At 36.9% G+C, this 25,167-nt stretch overlaps 1 protein-coding gene across 2 annotated transcripts in view; it reads right to left on the reverse strand.

Annotated features, from left to right (window-relative positions):
* The window catches only part of LOC123318930 (C3 and PZP-like alpha-2-macroglobulin domain-containing protein 8), a 1,198,665-nt gene that overhangs the window by 588,065 nt on the left and 585,433 nt on the right, over nt 1-25,167 (reverse strand). For both annotated transcript variants that reach the window (XM_044905716.1, XM_044905717.1), the window contains one exon: nt 1,199-1,316. In XM_044905716.1, coding sequence (XP_044761651.1) covers nt 1,199-1,316 — 118 coding nt within the window. The remainder of the gene's footprint in view (nt 1-1,198; nt 1,317-25,167) is intronic.

Consider the following 25,167-nt stretch of genomic DNA (forward strand, 5'->3'; position numbering starts at 1 on the left):
TTGTGTTGCTTTTTCTTAGTTTTAGGGATCTTTGAGAAATTTTACAAGCATTATATGGTTATAGGGAGAAGGTTCATCACTTGTGGTTGCAGGTTATGACAGCATACAAGCTTGCTTAGGCTGCATATTCCTGCAAGATTGTTCAATATTTATTTTGGTTGTATACCTTTTGATGAATAAATTGAATTGAATTGAATTGAATTGAATTGAATTGAATTGAATTGAATTGAATTGATATAAGGTGTGGCAACGGCGTTATGACATTAGCGACATTTCATGAGTGCCAACCTCACTCCGTTCTAGTTACAAAAACTTGAGAAAATTATTTCATGGCCAACCGACTGCTAAAATAAATGTGAATGCAGTATATATATTCTTACAATACTTTTTTATTTTAATTTCATTAGCTGGTCAAAATTCTTCACTATTGAGACTGTCACATTGTCACATTTAAACAAGAGGTTCTTCGTGGTATTATCTTTGTAAATTTGTGGGTGGTGTGAAAGGTAACTAAGAACCAAGTTAGAATAAGTGCCCGAGTTCTCACACGGTCAAACTCTGTCCGTTGCCTGTCAGCGATGAACAACAATAGTTGATTGAGTTATGTATTTTTTTTTCATTGTATATTACTTTATTTGTATTCCTGGTTTTCTTCGGCACAATAGTTTGCACAAGTTCAATCTTGAATTTTTTGTTTTTGTAGTTATGAAATTAGTTTAAGGTGCTATGGAATTTTGGGGGAGGGGCAGGAAATGTTGTCGTAACAGGCAGCAATCAAGTTTTAAATATTTGGTATTTCAAGGAACCAGAATGTCACAAGGGATATCAGAAACACCTCGTACGCAGAATGTGGTAGATCGGAATCAATTGTGATTTCGCTCTTCTTGAAATTTTAAATATGTGTTGAAATGCGAAAGGAGAGGCTTTATTCGCACCCAACCAAGAAATAAGAAGAATTCATCAGCTGAAGAATTTCCACCTACACAAGAGCTCTCAGGTTCTTGGTAGAAGACCGCCAGTGAGTTAAGTAGTGCATTTTCCATTTATTATCACTTGTTTTCACTATACAGTCCACTTTTCTCTCAACTTGAGAGTTATCGCAACAGTATGCATACTTCTATTCATTCACACTAAACAATTTTTCATGTAGAAGGAAGATATAAGATATGGATTTAATATTCAGAAAAATTTTCATTACCTGCTTATGGAGCAGTTTAACGTCAAAACTGATGACGTCGCTGACAGGTTCTCCTTGTGGTGTTACATAATAGACCAGAAGTTGGCTCACTGGTGCCATGACCGATCGTACATTGAAGCTGCAAGAAAGAAATATGAGGTTTAGGAATCAAAGGGGAACTCGTACAAGCTACAAAAGCTTCTGAGGGGTAGTTACCCAACATAAAAAATATACGGCAACTGCATACTTCCTGTATTGATCATTCTGCGTTTTAAAATTATTTGATATATGCATGATTTGATATACACTTAGTGCACAGTTTCTGTACTGATAATACTTCATTTTGAAAATGCAGTTTTTGATATACAGTGACTGCATAGTTTCTGTATCGATAATTCTGCACTAAAAAATGCAGTATTTGATATACAGTTACTGTACAGTTTCTGTATTAATAATACTGCATTTTAAAAAGTTGTTGATATACAGTGACTGCACATTCTCTGTATTGATACTTCTGCATTGAAAATGCATTATTTGATATAGTATTTAAGTGGTTAAGAGGATCACAGGTCTGTTTTTGCGAGAAACTCAGTCAATAAAAAGCTGACGTACCTTCCTCAGGGCAATTATTGGTTGGCCTCTCTAGTTATCATCTTAAAAATAGCTTTCGATATAGTCAATTTTGATTTACCGGATGAATGCATGTAGGTAGTGATACAGCAGACCATTGACAAGGTTAAACTAAAAAAAAATATGCATTCATCCGGTAAATCCGGCAAGAAGATATAAAGTCACAAAATAAATCATTTATCAATATTTTGATGTTTGCTGACTACGTGGAAATAATTAAATTGATTTTCAAGAATGTATAAACATTTCGGAAAATATGATATGTTAGTTTGCTTCATTGAGTGTGGTCAAAATGCAGATTCTGCATTCGAACTGTATTTCAATCGTTAACCTGAAAGAAGACAACCGAATCCGCAGATTTTCCGAAGAATCATAGAAAACTTGAAAAACTATGGATCCTTTGAAAAACCTCGACCTAAAAAATATTTCAAAGAGAATCGAGAAGAATTCGAGGTGAACGTGTTATGGGAGGTTGTGCAACATTCTTCCGCATCCATAAACCAAATTTCAGAAAACACTAACATATCCCGAAGTAGAATTCAAAGAATTTTAAAAAACTATAAATTCAGTGCCTACAAAATACGGATGGTACCTCGCTTATATCCTAGTGATTCACAGCGGAGGATGCAGTTTTGCTAATGGTTTTCTGAAAAATGTGATCAGGATAATGCGTTTCCTCGAAAAGTTATTTGGACAGACGAAGTGAGGATTAATAGTGATGGTATATTCCATAGATATAATGAACACTATTGGTCAGACCAAAATCAAAATATTTCTAGACAAATAAACAGGCAAGGACGATGTGGGTTCAATGTTTGGCTTGTAATTGTGATCGGAAGATTTCTGAGACCAAAAATATATGAAGAAAATTTGGATACGCAGGCTTATTTGAATATCATAGAGAATTTTGTTGAGGAGTATATTGATAATATTCCTCTAAGTGAATCGAGGTTGCTTTTTTATCAGCAGGATGGGCACCTGCCCATAATTCACAACGAAGTGAAATAAAATTGAATACTTCATTCGGGAATCAGTGGATGGGAACGCATGGTCCCATTGCCTGGCCGGCAAGATCACCAGATCTTAATCATTTGGACTGATATAGAGCAGAGAGTCAGGAACTCCATTGAGGACATATCCCGCGTTGTTCTGTTCAATACGGTGAATTCTATTAGAAAAAGATGTCGAATTTGTTTAGAGAAAAATGGTGCTCAATTCGAGAACTTTTTATGAGTTATATTATTAAAATAAATTATAAAAATTTTGCTCGATTTTTATTCGAATTGACTGTAACATGTCTATTTTGTGGTTTATGATTTCATAGAATTCTATCGACTAATGTATTTAAGTATTCGGAGTCTGTTCATAGAAAAATGTATGAGATACTCAACAGTTAGGGATTATTTCACTTTTATGCTGATTTTTCCTAGAAGATGTGAGTAATATATCGACATATATATATATTTTCGGAAATGAAAAAGTTATGGCACATTTTCGAAATCGATGAAATATAAAATTTGGTTATATCTTCAGAACAAATGAAGATATCGTAAAACGGTTTTCACTAATGAACTTTTCTCAAAAATCGAGCCCAGGACTCCTCTCAACGTTTTTGCCTATCCAGTCTAGAAGTACCAGAAACAGCCAAAATCAAGCAAGTTGGGATACCCTGTACTACTTCTGTATTGATAATTCTGCATTTCTCAATGCAGCATTAGTGCCATACAGCACATGACGTCCGATGGACGTCCAGTTTATAAACAAATGAAGTACGAAAGTCCACGGACCTTATATGGAAGTGCAATGGATGTTCATTTCTGGATATTTACTGGACGTTCATAAATGGACGTTTTATGGGTGTCCATTGTACTTTAAATATGGGATGTTGGACAAACATCAGTTACGTCCCTTATTGGACATCTTCTGGATAAACGAATGGGGAGCTTTGTTATGTGTTGTTTTTCTGTAACCAACTCATGCCGTATAGAATATTTGGGATGTACCTGTGCTGTACCCAAATTATATCCACATTTTGTGAATTTCATGTTCCCGCTCCATGATATTTACGTAACATATTTGTAACATTGTTCTTTATATGCCATGTATCATTTTGAGATCTTGAACAGAGCTTGACACCATAAAGAGTTTTAACTACCGTCGAGGGCGCTGTAAAACGTGAACAAATATGGAGGATTGTGAGAAATGCTATTGATACTGTCGTTTTGATATGTATTTATTATCATTTAGATATTTGGTCAGTTGAATAGTGGATTACTGAAAGTGAAGTCCAGATATTGAACGTTTGATTAGTTATTTGTGTGTCATAGTGATTTTACAGTGAAATGGTGAATTAGGGAATCCAAGCCCTTATCACTTTCAACTGTCAATATGGCGCCTGGTTGGCAAACAAAGATTTGTGTTTCACTTAAATTCCTTAAAAAAATGGTGAATATCATTATCGATAATGTGCATAGGTACACTAAGGTCACGTTTTTATTCCTTCAATATATAATTTAGAGAATGTTTTTTTTGTCTAGCATGAATTGTAATTTAATATTCATGGGTTTCGTAAGTTCTTAGCACAAAATCATTAGTGTTTTTTCACTAATAAAAATCCTAATTCTCTTTGGTGTTTTTTTGAAAACTTGTGTGGATCCTTTTCATTATGTGGGACCTTCTGTCAAGTAATCAAAATATTATTCTCTATAATTTCTCCATGATAACGCTCCATGATATCTACGTAACATTGTAACATTGTTCTTTATTTTCCATCATTTTGAGATCATGAAAAGTGCATGACACCATAAGCTTTTCAACTACTGTCGAGGGCGCTGTAAAACGTAAATATATATATATATATATATATATATATATATATATATATATATATATATATATATATATATATATATATATATATAGTTATAAAGTGTTAATACCACCTCCAAAATAGTAACTCGTTTAACGCTCTCACCTCATATATATCGATGTCACCTCCAAAATCGGAGGTGACAACGTTTTGCCTTGTTTTTTAGCTTGTTAGATTCAGGAGGCTTCAGGGACCAACATATCAAAAAATCGTTTTGAGGTCACAACGCACCCCCTTTATGTACTGAACAATCTTTTAGTTCGAGTGTATATCACTGGCGCTAGTGTGCTGAGCTGTATATCGGAGAATTACTCTGAAAGACTCTTTGCTCGTTTGCACCTCCGAAAATGGCAACGTTGTACTGTGCAAGCAGATGTAGACAGGCAGAATATCAGTATACGGAGGAATTAAGTAATGAGAGGCGCAGCGCGTTTTCTCCTCCATTATTGCAAGCCAGGCGGCATATCTCAACGATTTTTTATCGCATTCCTTTGTAGGGGAAAGAATCACGTGAAAGAGAACCAATCTTGGCTCTCTCGAATGGGATTATGACTGTTTATATTTCATCGTGCGTATATCTATGCATCCGTTGAACTTCTTTCATCTCAAGCTTACACTATAATTCTGAATTTGGCGAACTATTTCATTACCTATCTGAAAACGAATCGATTTGAGTCTTGTCCATAATGATATTTCTTCTCTCTATGGAAATGATCCATATAGATAATACTACCTATTAGTATAACGAATAATCAGTATTGTATCATTGCATATAATAAAATAACCTGTTCAGAGAAAAACATTTTTTGGATAAGAAAATTCAGATGTTAATGGTGATGAATATTCAAGGACAATGAGCCAATCCGAAAATTTTCATTTCAGAATCAGGAGAAAAAAATGCTACAAATTTCACAATATCACAGAAATGAACAACGTCGGCTAAACCGAATGTTTGACATTGTGTTATTTCAAATGGAACGCTCTTTATTTTTTTCTTGAATCAGATTTCTCAAAGATTTTGAGGAATCGTTTGCTCAGAAACATCTCTTTTATTATCGATTATGTTTAAATATTGGATTTTCCCAAAACTTTGAAGAGCTTGTAGCATCTCTCTGGTTTAAATATTTCAGTGATGTATCATAAAGAAAATTACCAATTATATCGAAACAAGTAAGATTTTATGAAGAATTCGCCAAAACAGATTTGCATTTTTCGATAGATCATACAGGGTGTAAGGGAAAAAATAAACAATATTGGAGTCTTTGGAAGGCCTCGAGTCAACATATTTTGAAATTGCAACCATATTTTTGTCAAGATATAATGAATCTTCAAAATGAAGGTAATAATATAGATACATACTCGGATACATATGATTGAGATACAGATGATTGATTAACTTCTACTATCTAAAATAAAAAGGTACATAGATAAAATATAGCTATATACAGGATATCTGTAAACAAATGCGAAGGAATAAGGGAGATGATTCCTTAATGAAAATAAGCGGGGGTATTTCCTGTAAATTTTCCAAATCGACAGACCTTCCAAGATACAGCCTTTGGAAGGCGATGACGAGTTTACAGTTTTTAATTTTTTTTACAGGTTCTAAAAAACACTGAGTCATAAAACTATACATATTATGAAGCACTGAGTAGATTGTTACCAGTTTCAACTTCGGCAAGCTCGTAGTTTAGGCGGTAAATTGCTATCGATTTTTTCAATGTGTCTCTCCCTTAAATTCAAAAATTTCTGTGAAAATGTTGAAATTTGAGTTATTATGCTATTGTCATAGAAGTATACGAAACTAGCAGGTCGGGGGATCCAAGATTTCGGGCCGATTCACCTTAAAAAAACATAATAAAATGAATTTCGTGAATACCTACCGAGGCTGAAAACCACTATTCTCCGCTATAAAAAATTAGTATTATTCCAATAATATACCGACTTAACTTTCTTTGTACTGATTCAATTCGTTTTTTATAACAACTATATATGGGTCTCCAAATGATGCTACAATATTCTAATTTGCTACGAATAAAACTATTAAATAAAATTATCAACGAGTTCGAGTTGTTGAAGCGCCTACCATTACGAATAATGTATCCATATGTTTTACTGACAGAAGAAATAAGTTGGTTCAAGTGTGGTACAAAAGAGCACTGACTGTCACACAGCACCCCCAAATCTCTATACTCTTTTAAACGAGATAATTCATGATTATCGACTCGATAATTATAAAGAATTTTATTACTTTTTTTAGTGTAAGACATTACACGGCACTTGGAAACATTCAACGACAGCCTATTCCTTTCACACCATCTCAAGAGAGTATCGAGCGCCCTCTGCAATCGAACACAATCAGTAATAGAGAATATTCTGGTGAATAGCTTTAAATCATCAGCGAACATCAAAATCAAAATGTCAGTGTCATTTAGAATATCATTAATAAAGAGAAGAAACAGCAAAGGTCCCAAGTTAGAGCCCTGAGGAACACCAGATGTTGCACAGAACTCAAATGAGCGAGATTGCTCGATCTCTACAAAACATACTCTTTCGCACAAATAAGATTCCATCAGAGAGGCCAACCTATCTCCAAATCCAAATATAAACCTCAATTTACTCAACAAAATTCTGTGATCGACTTTATCGAATGCTTTCTGAAAATCCGTGTAGATTACGTCCACTTATTCAGATTTATCCAATGAATCAAGCACCAATTCAAAAAAACAGGCAAGATTAGTACAGGTGGATCTTTTTGGCATGAAACCATGTTGACTAGGTTTGATACGGTGCCTAACTGATGGAAAAATTGAATTATACAAAATAATTTCAAATAATTTGGAAAAGTTCGACAAAATAGCAATGGGTCGGTAATTTTTTATATTCGATTTCTCACCTTTTTTGAAAATAGGTATAATTTTTGATAGTTTCCAGATAGAAGGATAATTTCCCTTAATAGCAGACAAATTAAAAATATGCGCTAGAGGTGCAGCAAACGCACCAATGCAGTCCTTGACTAAAAAACTAGGAACTCCATCAGGTCCAGCCGTACACTTGTTCGACAGACTTTTTGACGCCTTAATGACATCATCCTCCGTAATATTTCCTAGTTCAACGAAAGTACTATCAATAACATGTTCCATAAACAAGGTATCGGCGGGTCCCTCATACACACCAGAAAAGTGAGCAGCAAATGCATCAACAACTTCAGCTGGAGTTTTAAAAGTTTCATCACCATTTTTCATTACACCAGGTATACGAGAAAAACCCTTATTCTCACGCATAAATGACCAAAAAGACGCTGGATCAGTACGTATTTTATCCTCAGAAGAACTAACAAACTTTCAATGTGCAATACTTATTTTAGATTTGAGCAGCTTTCGAAGTGATCTATATTTGAGAAGATTGATATTATTTTTGAACTTTCTGTAATTTTTTAAAGCTCTTAGCTTTAATTTGATCAACGCAACTATCTCAGAGGAGTACCATGAAGGAAAACGTTGTTTCCTCCTCACCTTGACTGGAACAGTTTGTTCGAAAATATTATTGAGAACGTCATAAAATTCAGTGCATGCTATGTCAGATTCACAACTACTCAGAACCCTTGACCAGTCAGCCTTGAGAAAGTGATCATACATATCAATGAAATTGGCTTTACGAAAATTATAAGATGAAAACATCGCATTCTTATCGATTCCAAGATTGCGAACTCTTCTAGGCTGCCTGAAACTAAACAAAATTTCAATTGGTGGGTGATGGAAATCCACCGAGGCGAGCGGGAAGTCAGGGGCAGATATTGAGCACTCAATATTAGAAAGTACGAGATCCAACAATTTACCATTAGTGTTAACAATATTATTGAACTGATGCAGGTTCAGTGTTTGTTTAGATATATCGATAATTACAGTTCGATGATCAGTTAGCGAATTCTCAACATATTTTGTGGCATTAAAGTCGCCTAATATAATAAGTTGACTATTCAACATGAAGTCAAGGGATGACAAAGTTTCAAAAAACAACTCATACAATTCAATTTCCAATTTAGGTGGAATATAAAGAACAAGTAACAAGGGAGATTATGTGTAGGTATGAACTATGAGCGAATCTATAAGCGAACATACATTCGGAAAATTCTATCCGGTCACGAGCACTTTTAAAGATTATACCGGGTGTAGTGAAAAATCATAGGTTCAATAAAAATGCGCCAACCAGAACTGACGGAATGAATACTAAGGACTTGCTATACGGTATCGGGATGTAATTGTATTTCTCCAGAAATGAAACACAACCAGGGCGGATCTATTCGAGACTTTTATTCGCTACCCCAAGGGCTATAACGCACCATGACTGATAGCGAAGAAAAGATCTATTGTTAGCGCAACCACGGGATTTCACTGACGACGGGCGGTATCTCTTATTCTCTACCCCAAGGGCTATAACGCACCATGACTGATAGAAAAGAAGAGATTTCGGATTCAACACTTATGACGCGGAACGCGGACAGGGGGGTTGACGGGACCTTCCCTTCAGTACCCCAAGAGCTTGCGCACCATGACTGATAGCGAAGGGAAAAGTCAGACTCGCGAAACAGGGTAAAGAACGATAAAATACAACAGATAACGATACAGTACAGCAGTGTCAAAAGAAGCAACTGGTGTAGGTCTAACAAAGAAACTGAACGGTACAGACGGGGACCTACCTCCTTCGTTTCAGGCACTCGAGGAAAATCAAAGGGAAGAAAAGAAAAACTAAAAATTAATTCTTAAACGCACTGATGCAACACAAAATAATTATTCTTCAACGGCGAAAAACGGAAAACTAACTGAAGTAAAAAAAAGAGCTGGATCTGGATCAGAAGTCACCACGTTAAAGACTGAATCTACAGAGCGAAAAGTCAAAAGTCGAAGTACTGAAGTAAACGAGCAAATGTTAAAAAGTGACCGTCGCGGAGGAAAATTTGCTTTTATAGGCAAACCCCCCTCACGGTAGAATTCTGAAAATTCCAGAATGCGACAAGAATGAAAAACGTCGTCAGCTCCGGTTTATCGCATATCAACATCAGAAAAACGTCGAAATCTTCAACGCCATGCAAGAAAAACGACGTTAAACACAGATAAACGGTTTTTTACATCTACTCTGCCTATCGGAATGAACGTACGGAATATTCGAGAATTAAAATATTTTCAAAGACGGAAATGTAAAACGAAAGGAATGCACTAAAATGAATTCCACTTTTCCTCAGAAGACTGGGATTCATTACAACTGATACCCTGGAGCAGAGGGATAACAGGGTGTACGGTGGAATCTCGGAAGAAGCGGTAAGTACGGTCGGTAATTTTAATAAGGAGAACAAATATAATGTTCTATTTCACTTACCGTTCAGGCCAGCTTGTAATATCGGTGTAAGCGATGTTAGCCTGCTATGGTTATTTTCTATTCGGTTATTGTATTTAAAGGTAACACTGGGGAGAAATAGAGACAGACAGGACGGGTGTATCTCACTTATTATTATCGGTCCCACAATAAGTACAGAAAATTGAATTAACGGTAACTGTTTTTCCAGTGAATTAAGGGAATTTTCTGTTGTAGGTGTTCTGGGATACCACTTGCTTGCTTGATGTCGGACGGTCCTGGTAGATGGCAATAAGAACCACACGGAACATGCAAAATTATAGCCACTCAAATCATCTAACACTGGCAAGCCAGGTCAGATCCATCGGTTATGGTGGAATCGCGGAAATATAGGTATGTGCATTTTGTCAGTTAATAAGGAGATACAAGTATAATGCTCTATTTCGTTTACCTGGGCACATATTCGGTGTAAACGGTGGTAACACTTCATCATTAACCTATTTTCGGTGATGAATATTATTTTTAACGGTTACAGTGGGGTGAAATAGAGACAGAGAGGTCGGGTGTATCTCATTTATTATCTGTGCATGCTATCATTATGCTATAGTAATGCTTTAGTTATAGACGGAGAGCCAGAGCCAAAAAAAGTCTCTGAATTTCTTAAGCCTGGTTTTTTCTCAGGTGATTACAATCATAGTATACAATAGAATGCTGCGGTCAGTCAAGTGAATGTTAGAACATGTGCCTCTGGTGCTCGATCAAACATGTCGTGATCACAGACATAATAAAATCAATTTCTTAAGGCTGAAACTTTATAAACTTTTGTATTTTGGTATCTAAATCAAAATTATGATAGTCAGTCAACGTCCAATCGGGACACAGCTGGTCAGTCAGCTTTAATGTGCGTAGCGCGAGGCGTAGCGTCGTTTATAAGGGTGCAATTCGTTTATTAAGCGTGAAAATTTTTTGTAACTACTACTGACTATATTATTAATGAATAAAATGATCAGTCAGCCATTCCGTAGAACAACGCCCGTCAGTCAGTGGATGAAAATTTTTTTTCGCTCTCTATAGATATTATATCATAATCATTCAAAGTAACACATTTATTTTAATAAGGCACTTATATGTCGCAATTGTGCCTTAAAATCTCAGAAATAAAATTCGTTCGAAATCAACAGTGTACTCAACTAACGCAGGTATATGCACAGGTAAGAACTCCTTGATTTTCAAACATTTTTAACTAATATTCATTTAATTCATTAGGGATAACAAGCTATGAATAATCATCACATAATTCATCATCTGAATCTATCTTTCATATCATTATTCTCACTATCGTGATCTGACACGTCAAGCTCAGGTGTTGCAGAATTTAAAAAATAAATAAATTTGTGATTGTTTAATTCAGATAAAGATATTTCTATACCTGCATTTTCTTGTAAAGGTTGAATAATATCATCCTGTACAAGTTCTGGTAATTGATCGCCTCTGAACCAATGACACTCATATTTCTCATCCACCAATTTCCAGCCGTAGTCAGTAGGAGATAGCTCCGTTGGAATTTGACGGTGAGCATTACGCCAAATATTTGTAATGAATCTCGCTCTTGAGAACTGCTGCATCAATTCTGATTGGCATGGTAGCATACTTGACCCATCTACATTGATTATTTTAATTTTAAAACGATCGTTTGTGGTACTAAGACATTTATACGTCTTCGAAAATAAAACGAATCTTGCTTCGTCAATTGATTCAATTTTTTTCAAGACATACAAATGGGAAACGAATCCTTGAACCCTATTTAACATATTATTCTGGTTGCTTTCATCTGCAAGTCCAAGGTCAGCGAATGTTTTTTGAAAATCTTCGCTCTGCTTCATTATCTGCAGAGGTTTTTTTACCTTTCTCATAAAAAGCTGGATTAAAATAACTTTCAATTAGAGCATGCAGTCCAGGCAGAACATTGGAAACAGAATTTCACAATTTTTGATGCATTCTACGGACATTAATCATCCTTTGATGATTCCTAGTCCCAACTCCTATCTACGCGCATTAACCCTTAATAACCTGAGTTATGATCACTATTCTAATTGAATAAAAATTCTTTATAGAGTGTACAAGACAAAAACAACTCAATTTCTGTTTGAAAATTGTATGGTTTTTGTTTGAGAAAAATGGTGTTACATATATGTAACGCTAATGGCTACAGTTGCTGAGAAATAAAATAGATTTGCCAGTGAAATTTGCGTTACATATGTGTAACACTAGGTTATTATGGGTTAATGCTGACTGACCAGCTGTGTCCCAATTGGACGTTGACTGACTACCATAATTTTGATTTAAATACCAAAATACAAAAGTTTATAAAGTTTCAGCCTTAAGAAATTGATTTTATTATGTCGGTAATCACGACATGTTTGACCGCGCACCAGAGGCACATGTTCTAACATCCACTTGACTGACTGCGGTATTTTATTGTATATTATGTTTGTAATCACCTGAGAAAAAATCAGGCTTAAGAAATTCAGAGACTTTTTTTGGCTCTGGCTCTTGGACTATTATAACAACGCTTGTAGTTTCGCTCCTCGTTAGTTTCAAAAGTGTGATGTTCAGGATTCAATTTAAATGCAGAATTCGACAGGAAATAATATTTTAGTGAGCTCTTAGTTTATATACGAAGTGAACATTGTAAGTTTCCCGCTCTATTTCTTTCACGGAAGAAATTACGTTCTGCCGGCTATTCGCAGTTGTAATTGTTGTTGATCTTTTTATCGCAATCGGACTCACATATTGCGGACGATTGTTGCATCTTGCGTCTCATAATTCCGTGTTATCTAAAGGTAACCATACACAGTGCGTGCTTCTCTGTTTATTGGCGGACTTGATTTCTTTATTTTCGTTTGCCTAAATTTGTTGGACAAGTAGTTATTTTTCCGTCTAGGCTAACAAGTGATTGTCTCAAAATGGGAAAGCCGTGTTTTTGCTGCAAAAAAGTGTACGAAGATCATCTTTCGTTGACATGATCTCTCTGTCAACATCTATATGGGAATTCTTGTGTAGGAATGAGTAGTTCAGAGGTGCGAATTGTAAATTCGAAGAAGTCAATATCGTGGAATTGCCGTAAATGTGAGAATATTGGAAGTGATATTATGTCACTCAAGAGTATAATTGTCTCTTTAAAAAAGGAGATAAGTGATCTTCGATCATCCATTGCCAACTCTCCATCAGAGGCAATAAAGATACAGGATGAATCTTTTGATGAAATCGTACAGGAGCTAGAGGATCGTGTGAGGCGCAAGAACAATATAGTGGCCTTGAAATTCGTGGATCGTGATGCTCGCCTAGACATCGAGCAGGTTTTCAGAGTTGGAAAGTCTCATAGACCAAATGAAAAGCCGCGTTCCGTGAGGATAACTTTGGATTCAAGTGCAGCGGTGCGTCAGTTCCTAGTTAGGTCCAAAAATCTCAAAATATACAGAAAACATCCAAACTTATTCCTTTCATCAGATTGTACTCCAAGACAAAACAATCATTTCAAGAGAGTGAAGGCGAAGAAGAAATGACGGTGAGAGTGTCCAGATGAGGTTCCTTCGGGGTGTGCCCACAATCAAAACTTCAAACTAATGTTGCCCAATTACATACATAATGAACTCTCGTGTTTTTATCAAAATGTACGGGGGTTAAACACTAAAACTCACGATTTTTACTGTTCAATAGCCGCCTCTGATTATGATATCATTTGCCTTAGTGAAACATGGTTACAGGAGAGTGTTTACACATCGGAACTTTTCACCGATAATTATTGTGTACATCGCTGCGACAGAAATTTAAGTTCAACTCAATCCTCGACTGGAGGGGGTATAGGTACTGCATGCCATTGATAGGAAGTATCGCTCTGAAACCTTAGATATCACAATGTTGCGCAGTTTGACTCCTTCTATAGATGTGGTGGGATGTAAATTGTATACTGGATCGATGTATGTGTTTGTCTTTGTGATATATATCCCTCCTAACACAAGCAATGGTACATATGAACTTTTTTTTGATGCTCTTTGCTCTATGGATTTTATGCAGGATAAAAATGTATTATTTGTTGTCGACTTCAATGCACCTTTGTTCAATAGCGGCCATAGTACGGATGACAGGTCAGTCGCAATATCAATGTTCTCAGAAATATTAGATCTCAGGCAATTTAATAATATTGTTAATTGCAACGGTAGAATGTTGGATCTCATACTGACAAATTTACATCTGTCTTCACTAGACAGGGCATCGGGTCTGGTTGACATTGATTCACATCATCCTCCTTTCTGTTTATATTTCGGTGAACAATCTCCTTATTCCGATAATTTTGGAGTTCTTGATAACATCAAAGAATTCAATTTCAAGAAGGCGGACTTTCGGCTGATGTACGAAATGATAGGTACCCATGACTGGTCTGAGGTTATAAATGCTACTCACCCAGATGAGGCTTGCGACATTCTTTACTCGGTTTTGAATAGCATTTTCACAGCCACTGTTCCGTATAAGAAATTCAGGACACGAAGATATCCGCATTGGTATACATCGGAACTTATTAAGTTAATACGCATAAAAGAATGCCGTCGTCGTAAGTACAAACGTACCAGTGACGCCTGTGATTTCAATCAACTACGAATTGCTAGAGCTAATGTCGAAACGAAAACCAAAGAACTCTACCGAGATTATAACGCTTCTGCGGAGCGCTCAATAAATAGTGATCCGACCCAATTTTGGGCTTTTATGAAGGGCAGAAAGGGGCAGAAAAGAATTCCTGGTGTGATGAGGGATGGAGACCACAGTTATAGCAGCCCTGTTGAAATTGTTGATGCATTTGCTAGTTATTTCGGGTCCGTGTATGAAGCTGATGTCCAAGTGATTTGTGAAGGAATTGGAGATTTAATTTCAGTAGACAGTGTATCTGAAAGTGAGGTTAGATCGGCGTCCCGTAAACTCAGTAACAAATTGACGGCTGGTCCGGACTTGGTTCCAAGTTTCGTAGTAAAGGACTGCATCGGTGTGCTATCGCTACCACTCAAGCATATTTTCAATTTAATTTTAAGGACTCATACGTTTCCGACAAGATGGAAGGTGGCAAAAATTATTCCTGTGCTAAAGAGGGACAACTCCTCCGTCATAAGTAACTATAGGCCTATATCCATATTGTCTAACCTTTCTAAATTGTTTGAGATAGTTCTGTTTAATGCCATTTATCCTAAAATTAGAAGTAGCATTTCATCTGAGCAGCATGGATTCATGAGTGAAAGGTCGTGCTCAACTAACTTAATTACTTTTTCGCAATTCGTTTTTGAGAGATTGGATTTGGGTGGGCAAGTTGATGTTATATATACAGATCTTCAAAAGGCTTTTGATAAGATTCATCATGGAATTCTGGTTGCGAAGGTTAAGAAAATTTTTGGTTTTTCCGGTGAGCTAACTGATCTGATCGAATCCTATTTGAGTAACCGTGCGCAATTTGTGCAAATAGAATATTGTAGGTCTAAAGAATTTGCGGTTTCCTCAGGGGTACCTCAAGGGTCAAACCTGGGGCCCCTTTTGTTCATCATATTTATTAATGATCTTTTTCCAAAGCTGAGAAACTTAATGTTGGCCTACGCTGATAATTTCAAGGTCTATGCCGGCATATCATCCACTGCTGATTTTTTGAGTCTGCAGGAAGACATTGATGTTGTAAACTTGTGGTGCAAATGTAATAGACTTCAATTGAATATTCTTAAATGTAGCGTGGTATCTTACTCGCGAAGAAAACGGTTGGTTCAGTTCAATTACAACATTGAGGGTGAAAGTCTTTCCCGGCTCACTGAGATCAGGGATCTGGGCGTGGTATTCGATCAAAAGTTTTCATTCATACCGCATATTACTCAATTGATATTGTCAGCGTGTAAAATATATGGCTTTATTGTAAGGGGTGCGAGATTGTTTGAGAATTCGGCAACTATAATTCGCCTGTTCAATGCTTTGGTAAGAAGTAAGCTCGAGTATGCATGCCTTATTTGGCGCCCTATATATAACTGTCACGTTCACCATCTAGAAACTGTACAAAGAAGGTTTTTGAAGTGGCTTTCATTTCGCGAGGATGGACAATATCCCCCTAGAGGATATGATCATAAGATATTGTTAACCAGATTCAACTCGAAGAGCCTTGAATACAGAAGAGGTTTGCATGCCATCAGATTCCTTCATGGTCTTCTGAGTGGCAGACTTGACTGTGTTGAGTTGCTGAGTAAACTTGACTTTCTCGTGCCTCGCCAGGGTGCCAGAACAAAGTATCTTTTTTATATAAGTACACCTAGGACTAATTTGCTCCTACAATCACCAATAAGATACGCTTGCACCGTTGTTAATAGTATATCGGACAGATGTGATCTGCATTTTCATTCTCTGGGTTATATTTGTGATTTGTATTCACTTGAAAATGTTTGATATCGTTTTAATCAAGAATGAATAATGTATGCTATATTGATCTATTTCTTTATGTTTTGTGTAGCTGCCTCAATGCATTTTCTGGCGCACAGCCATAACGACAGCTATCTTCCGCCACTGAGGCATCCTTGGCGATGTACTTCATGTAATTTCTTGTTGGAATCACATGATCCTGGATGGCGAGCATGAAGCCATCTGTCTCAGGAAACAACCTTCCGGAAGTCAACCAGTGGTTCGACGCAGATATGTCGACGTAATCATGGTTGGCCTCGTTCTGGTGCCTCCCATGCGGAGGTTTGCCAATCAGTTTCTGCATTTTACTTTCTGCAGAGTGTTCGACGGTTTCCAAGTGATCCTGTTGTAGCTTTAATGGTGTAGAACTATCAACAACACAAACTACTCGATGGAGCTCTGACGAAGCTGCCTTGCTCAAGAAATATTTTCGAAGTCCTTCAATTTCCTGGGACATACGGTTGGACAAATTAACAATTCCTCTACCCCCAAGATGTCGTGGCAGCTCTGTCCGTTCTATTGAGCTTTTGGGGTGATGTTTATTGTGTTTAGTCAGCATCGTCCTTATTTTTCTCTGTAAAGCTGCTAAATCGGTGGTCGTCCAAGAGATAATACCAAATGAATGGCTCAGCGCCGAGCAATCGTAGGTGTTAATCGCTTTTATCAGATTCTTGCTGTTAAGACCAGTTCTCATTATCCTCCTCAATCTTCGGGTGAACTCCTCCGTTAATTCTTTCTTCATCTGGGTCTGATTGATTTTTCTTGCCTGTTTTATGCCTTGTTCAAAATCGAGGGTGTTATGATTTTGTAATTCAACAGTAGTGGACTGTATGGAAAGATAATTGAGTTGAAGATGGTATAAAATCATTTATTGAGTATCGTTCACAATCATAAAATGAATATGTCACCTGCATGAAGCTAATACAGTAAAAGCAACTAATATTAACCACATCTATAAACTCAGATAGACAATATCCAACTAAAAAAAGAGATGGTCTAGAGCAGTTCAAATGAGAAGTCACTTGATAGCTTTTATTTTGACTACTAATCACGCAAGATGATTTTTGTTGAAGAATTCAACATTCTTGTAATTATCCGTTCATTTCTTTAAGAGATACCCATTCCCTACCACCTTTGATTATTCAACTCAATGCTAACACTGCATCAAATGCATTTCATCTTCGGGTTGATTTTTTTGAATTCTACAACTGATGTAACGTCTTCAACCTCCAGCCAAAGAAGATAAACAACAGTAACTCTCCTCAAGCTACTGATCACTTGTATTTTCCATATAAATAAATAGATTTAGTATGTCTTCAATCAGTTTGTATAAACGTCAATTATGTTCGTTACATATTTTCGACTCAATATTTTCCGAAGTGATTTGACATTGTGATGAAATACGTAATTACTGAGAGACTCACGTAGAACGGACTACGTAGCACTGATTTAAAACTCAAGAATGTTTCAACAAGCTTCTTAACCCAACATTTTCGTACCATACAGAGTGAAAGGTATCCAATTTCCATGGCCAATCCAGTGCTAAAATGAAAGTGAATGAAGTATAGAAGCTGAAAGTAAAACCTATATCTTTATTGATTCATTCAGGAAAAACATTTATATGGATTTCCTAATGTCGTGAATATAATGCCCAAAAATTAGACTACTATTTCATACCAGAACAAATTCGGTAAAATTGTCTTTTGAATTAATCCTATATGTCACGAAAAATTTCATTTTCATGCATCATTCATTTTGGGACCTATATGGTATTAAACTCCCCTATCGGACGAAGTATCGTAGACATAAGCATATTTATTCAAAACTGTCCAAATTCATTTACACCGAGATCACGAACCTTATCAATCAATTATCAGCGTATGAAGTTTATTAATATTATCTAGTATCGTTCTCGAACTATTTACAGTTTTCAATATGTGTGAATGAATCGGAAGAGCAGCTGTATTCTATATATGAGTAGAATTCGAGCTGTCTTACTTTCTGTCCTCCTGAAATCTGGCAACGTTGCGGGAGGTGAGAGCGCACTACTAATAAGAAATATATGCGGAGGTAGTAAGGTCTGATTCGTTTAAAGAAAAATTTTTCAATGAAAATCTTTTCCCCTCTTTAGGTACCCCTGTTATTTACCTTCCCCTCCACATATATAAGCAAAAATTATTCCAATTAAAAAACTCCTTCACCTGGAGGTCAGGTCGCCCAATGAACTTAACGGAGGTAACAACGAACTACGGGTTCATATATATATATATATATATATATATATATATATATATATATATATATATATATATATATATATATATATATATATATATATATATATATATATATATATATATATATATATATATATATATATATATATATATCCGGAGCAAATCCGGGCAAAGTCCGGAGAGCATCCCAAAATATTTCACCCAAGGTGCGACCTGCATGCTTCCCAAAACAGAAAAATTGTCTGACCCCAAGAACTACAGACCAATCACGTGTCTTCCATCAGCGTACAAGATTTTAACATCTACAATAGGTTTAAAAATAGTCACACACTTAAAGAACAACAAACTACTAGCCTGGGAACAGAATGGCTGCAACAAAAACGGCAGAGGAGCTAAGGAACTTCTTGTTATAGACAATGCGATCACGAAACAGGCCAGGAAAAGGTTGAAAAACCTATCCATGGCTTGGATAGACTACCGCAAGGCTTTCGATTCCGTCCCTCACACCTGGCTACTCCAAGTGCTTCAAATATATAAAATCAACCCTCGAGCAATCCAACTACTAAAACACCTTATGACCACGTGGCGCACAAAGCTGACAGTTAAACACGAAACCTTGTCCTACCAAACTGGTGAGATCAGGATAGCAAGAGGGATTTTTCAGGGTGACAGCTTCAGTCCCACATGGTTCTGTGCAGCCATGAACCCCATCAGTAGTATGCTGAACAGATCAGCATATGGTTACGCCATTGATAGTAACACTATCCTTTCACATTTGTTCTACGTGGACGACTTAAAGCTCTTCGCCAGAGGACGAAAACAGTTGGAGGGAGAACTAGAGCTGGTAAGGAAGTTTAGCGGCGATATCGGTATGTCGTTGGGGTTGGAGAAATGTGCAGTTGTGGAAGTCAAGAGAGGAAAGCTGGTTAGACAACAAAACATCAAACTGGGAGATGGTCGGGAAATAAGAAGTTTAGGAGTTGAGGACAGCTACAAATACTTGGGCATCCAACAAACTTATGAAATACGTCAGCAAGAAAATAAACGTGAAATCGAAAGTGAACTCCTTAGAAGAACGCGGAAAATACTCGGGACACAGCTGTCAGCAAAGAACATTATAACGGCAATCAACATGTGGGCCGTACCAGCGTTCACTTATACCGCTGGTGTGCTGTCATGGTCAAAAACAGATTTACAAAGAATTGACCAAAAGATTAGAACAACACTCACCAAACATGGCTTGCTCCACCCTAATTCAGCCGTGGAAAGAATATACCTACCTCGAAGAACGGGCGGACGTGGATTGAGCAGTCTTGAAGATACCTGTCAGAGAGAAGAGAGGAACATTATAGACTATTTTCGCAAGAGAAATAACCCTGTACACCAATGGGTGGCTACTTACCAGCAAACATCCAATAGAGCAGGAACATCGCCACCGGTAGAACCTGAAATGGAAAATAGGTTAGAAAGGCTCAAACAGAGCTGGCAGTCTAAATCACTTCATGGCAGAGTCTATGCCAGCCTGCAACAGGAAGAAGTGGACAGAACAAAATCACATACTTACCTCATGCAAGGCTATTTATACCCACAAACCGAAGGAACATTAATGGCGATTCAAGACCAGGTGGTGCCAACTAGAGTGTACGCGAAACACATAATGAAATTGCAGGTTGAAACAACTAAATGCCGCCTCTGCAACATTGCTGAAGAAACAATTCAGCATCTCTCTTCAGGATGCTCACAAATAGCTGGTACAAAATACCTGGCCCGGCATAACGATATGGGGAAGGTAGTGCACCAACTTATATGTCTCCGAGAAGAACTACTACCTCACTTCACCCCTCACCACTTGTATAGCCCACAGGCGGTACTAGAGAATGACCAAACGAAGATCTACTGGGATCTGACCGTGGTGACTGACAGGGGTGCGGAACACAACAGGCCAGACATGGTGGTGTGGAATAAGACCAAGAAAACCGCACATATCATCGATTTTTCGGTGCCCCTGGATAACAACTTGTCGAAGGCATATGGGGAGAAGATCACCAAATATAACGTCCTCGCTCGTCAGATCAGAGACATGTGGAAGTTGAAGTCGGTCACAATACTTCCCTTGATCATAAGCGCCAATGGGCTGGTCCACCGAAAAAGTTCCGCACATATAGAAGAACTTAACCTGCCTCCAAACACCATAGCATGGATGCAGAAGGCCGTAATACTGGGAACGGTTGGCATAATCCGACAGGTTATATATCCTTATTAGTAACTTGCCCTTGGCTCACGGGTCCGGGTAACCTGGTGAATCCCACAACTGTGTGAAATTAAAAAAAAAAAAAAAAATATATATATATATATATATATATATATATATATATATATATATATATATATATATATATATACTGCTAGGTTAAGGGTGTAGTGACTCAGGTATCTGATGTAATAAATGTGAACTCTTTTTTCTTTACCGAGCTTTCGCAATTAATTTATTGCATCCTCAGGGTTTCTAAAAATACAGATATACAATAGTTATATTGACAAACATAAAGGAGTCGGTTCTCACCGAAAACGAGATTTTTTTAATAAAACACATTGAGAATTTCGTCCAACGAAACATACAAGGTCGCGTACAGGAATGTCTTTGACACACACATACAAAAGTAACATCCAAATATCCAATATTTCACTGTGATGTACTATGATTAATTATTTGTTTTTCATGTTAAAATATAACGATGACAAGTTGTGTCAAAGACATTCCTGTACGCGACCTTGTATGTTTCGTTGGACGAAATTCTCAATGTGTTTTATTAAAAAAATCTCGTTTTCGGTGAGAACCGACTCCTTTATGTTTGTCAATATAACTATTGTATATCTGTATTTTTAGAAACCCTATATCTGGTTCAAACGCAGAAGAAGGAGATATTCGACATCCAACGACTCTACTACCTTTGTTTTACAGTCGAACCAAAAAAGAAGGCAGAAAGTCCAAGCCAATGCTTCAGATGCCAAAGGTACGGACACGCACAAAATAAATGCTCCTGTCCGTGGAGATGTGTGAAGAGTTCGGGAAACCATAGCAGCAAAGATTGTGAGCTCACCAGGAAAGGTGAAGAAAAAAACGCTACATGCGTTTTATGTGGTGAAGAAGGCCATCCAGCAAGCTACAAGGGATGTAGCGAATTTAAGCTAGTGACCAGAAAGAAGAGAGCCGGCCAAAAACAGACAGAACAGAAAAAGCCGTCGAATGAAGCAACACCTGCACGAAAAGTTCAGGAAACTGTAATAATCAAACCTGCAGAACAGGAAAAGAAGAAGAAACTTCTAAGTCTATGCAGGAGAAAGAGGAACAAAAAACGACTCAATTAAGACCGACTGTAGTCAATCAGAAAAAAGAAAAATATCTGAACCAGCCGATTATCTAGATATATTCACGGAAAAAATGTTCAACAAGATAATGTTGAAATTTGAATTCGTCTTTTTGTAGATTCATTTCCTGCAACGGGATATAGCAATGAATGAATGAATGAAATTTGAAACAGAAATGCAGAAAAAACTCTAAGCATTATTCAGTAAACTGAATTAATGGACTTTACGGATATTAGGAAGAAATCCCTCAAGATAATCTCGTGGTACATAAACAGGATCAACAAAGTCGAGATAGAAGAAATAATATCAGAGAGACATCCTGATATTAAAGCCCTACGGAAACAGGAATAAACCGGAACAGACGACTGAATTTAATGAATTATGAAACATATAGATGTGAAACACTGGAGGAGGAGTAGCAATATTGGTGAGAACAAATCTGAAACACTACATCAAAAGTAGATCCGACGAAACACAAGGAGAAACAGAAACAGTGACGATTGTTGCCGAATTAAATCGTCAAAGAGTCGAACTTACCTCGACAAAACCACAAAACAATAAATTGGAAGAAGAGATAAACAACATGTTCGAAGAAACAAACCCGAAAATCTGCATCGGAGATTTCAGCTGTAAATCCCCATTATGGAACAGCAAAACAGAGAATCCAAATGGCAAAAAACTTTAGGATTTCGCCGAAAAACAAAATGCCATAGTGATTGTACCAAAGTTACCGACATATCTTGCTTTTGGTATAGGAATACCAGATGTGATAGATATCGCGATATTGAAATATAACTCAAGAATTCTCGATTGAAACTTTGGAAGATAGAACCTCAATCCACAATCCCGTGGAATTGACAATTGGGGAAGAGCCAAGAAAAAAACTGATGGAAATAAGAGAATATACCATTTGGACTAAATACAGCCATTTAATACAATCGAAAATAACAGAAATTCCAACAATAAGCACTCCAGAGGATCTGGAATGTGCGGTTGATAAACTGGAAGAGATTATATTGAAAGCTTACGAAAAAAGCACAAGAAGAGTGAAGAGACCAGCACCAAGTCATCCGCATGGCGATACGCCTAAAGAAGTAAAAGATCTTATACGAGAAAATCGAAGAGTCAGAAGAATATATCGGATGAACAAAAATGATCTGAATAGAAGGAACCTCAACCGCCATACCCAAGTTCTGAAAAATGCCCTGAAAGATCTAAGAACAAGCAGATGGAACAAAAGAGTTCAAGAACTGAATACAATCGATCATTCTGCATGGAGAATACAAAAAAGCCTACAAGGATAAGAGACTAAAATTCCACCCCTACTCGGAGAAAGGGGAATGGCGTATACCAATACTGATAAGGCAGATGCATTGGCGGACTCGACAGAACGAGAATCTTTTTTTTTTATTGATCCCCTCTGACAAGTTCATATTTGTATGGGACAAGTCAAACAAATATGAGAAAATAGACAATAAAAATCAACAATTTGTCAATACATCGCATAGATAATCATCTACTGAGTAATAACATTTTTGACAAGTATGTTTTAACAGCTTTCTTGAAAGAATTACAATTCAGAGACTGAATGACACGCGGCAAATGGTTGTACAGTTTGATACACTGATACAAAGGAGACTTCTCAAACTTGGTTGTTTTGTGTTTGGGGATGTTTAAAGTTCTCTCACTTCTTGTGTTGTAGTTATGAAAACTAGACAGCTTTGCCACGCCCCCTTCATTCTCTTTCACATATATAAGACATCTCAATATGTAAATGGAGGACAATGTAAGAGTGCTATTTTCTACAAAAACAGGTCTACATGTGGAATGCGGAGGTATACCAAATATCATGCGTAAAATTCGTTTTAGCAAAATAAAAGCTCTACCAGCATCCGAGGAGTTTTCCCAGAGCAGAATATTATAGTTCAAATGACTAAAAACCAAGCTATAATAGATGTTAATTAGGGAATCTAAGGGGACAGATTTTTCTTATCCTATTTATGGCTTAATATGAGCTGTTCAATTTCCTGCACAACATGTCGACATGTGTACACCACTATCCAGACTGATGCCAAGAAACTTGGTACTTTCCTTAGACCGGACGGTAATATCTAGGTAACGAATGACGAATTCACGATCATCCTGCCTAATTGAAAAATGTACACACTCAGTTTTTCCAACATTGATAATTAAGTTGTTTTTGTGACACCATTCCACAAAGCACCCCAATAGTGTCTCACATAAAGTTCGTAGCTCATCCAACGATGGAGCCGCAACCGCTACCGAGGCATCATCAGGGAATAAACCCAATAAAAAACTTTTCATGATATTCGTCAGATTTCGAACGGTTAACAAACTAACGAGCATCCTACGTAAGTTAACAGGAAGATCGTTAATGAAAATCAGAAATAGAAGGGGTCCAAGAACGGATCCTTGTGGTGAACCCAGATTTGATTCGTGCTCGGTTGATACAAAATCTTGAACTTTTACACACATGACTCTACCTTCCAGATAGCTGCGGACCCATTCCAAAAATACGCCCCGAAACCCCAGATTGTAGCATTGGTCAAGTATGAACTGAAAGGACAAACTGTCGAATGCCCTAGACAGATCAAAAAACATACCCGCAACACACAAACCATTATCGAGACATTCGTATACAAAATTAACAAAAGTAACAGCGGCCGTTTGTGTTGAGCGACCAGGTCTAAACCCATGCTGGGCAGTATCAAGTATATCATACTTGTCGAGGAAATCCATCATCCTATTAAACACAATCCTTTCAAACACTTTAGCAAATACGCTCAAAATTGAAATTGGTCTATAATTTGCAATATTTTGAATATCATTTTTTTTACATATAGGTATAACTTGAGATCTCTTGAGGAGAGGAGGAAAAACGCCTGAACTAATAGAAATAATGATACAATGTGCAAGATGGTGGCATATGTTTGTACTTATTAATTTCAAAATTCTAGCGGAAATTGAATCAGATCCTGCACACTTATTATTTTTCAAGGATCTTATTATGTCAGCTACCTCACAATCTAACACTG

Source organism: Coccinella septempunctata, chromosome 8 (assembly GCF_907165205.1).
Source record: "Coccinella septempunctata chromosome 8, icCocSept1.1, whole genome shotgun sequence".
NCBI lineage: Eukaryota > Metazoa > Arthropoda > Insecta > Coleoptera > Coccinellidae > Coccinella > Coccinella septempunctata.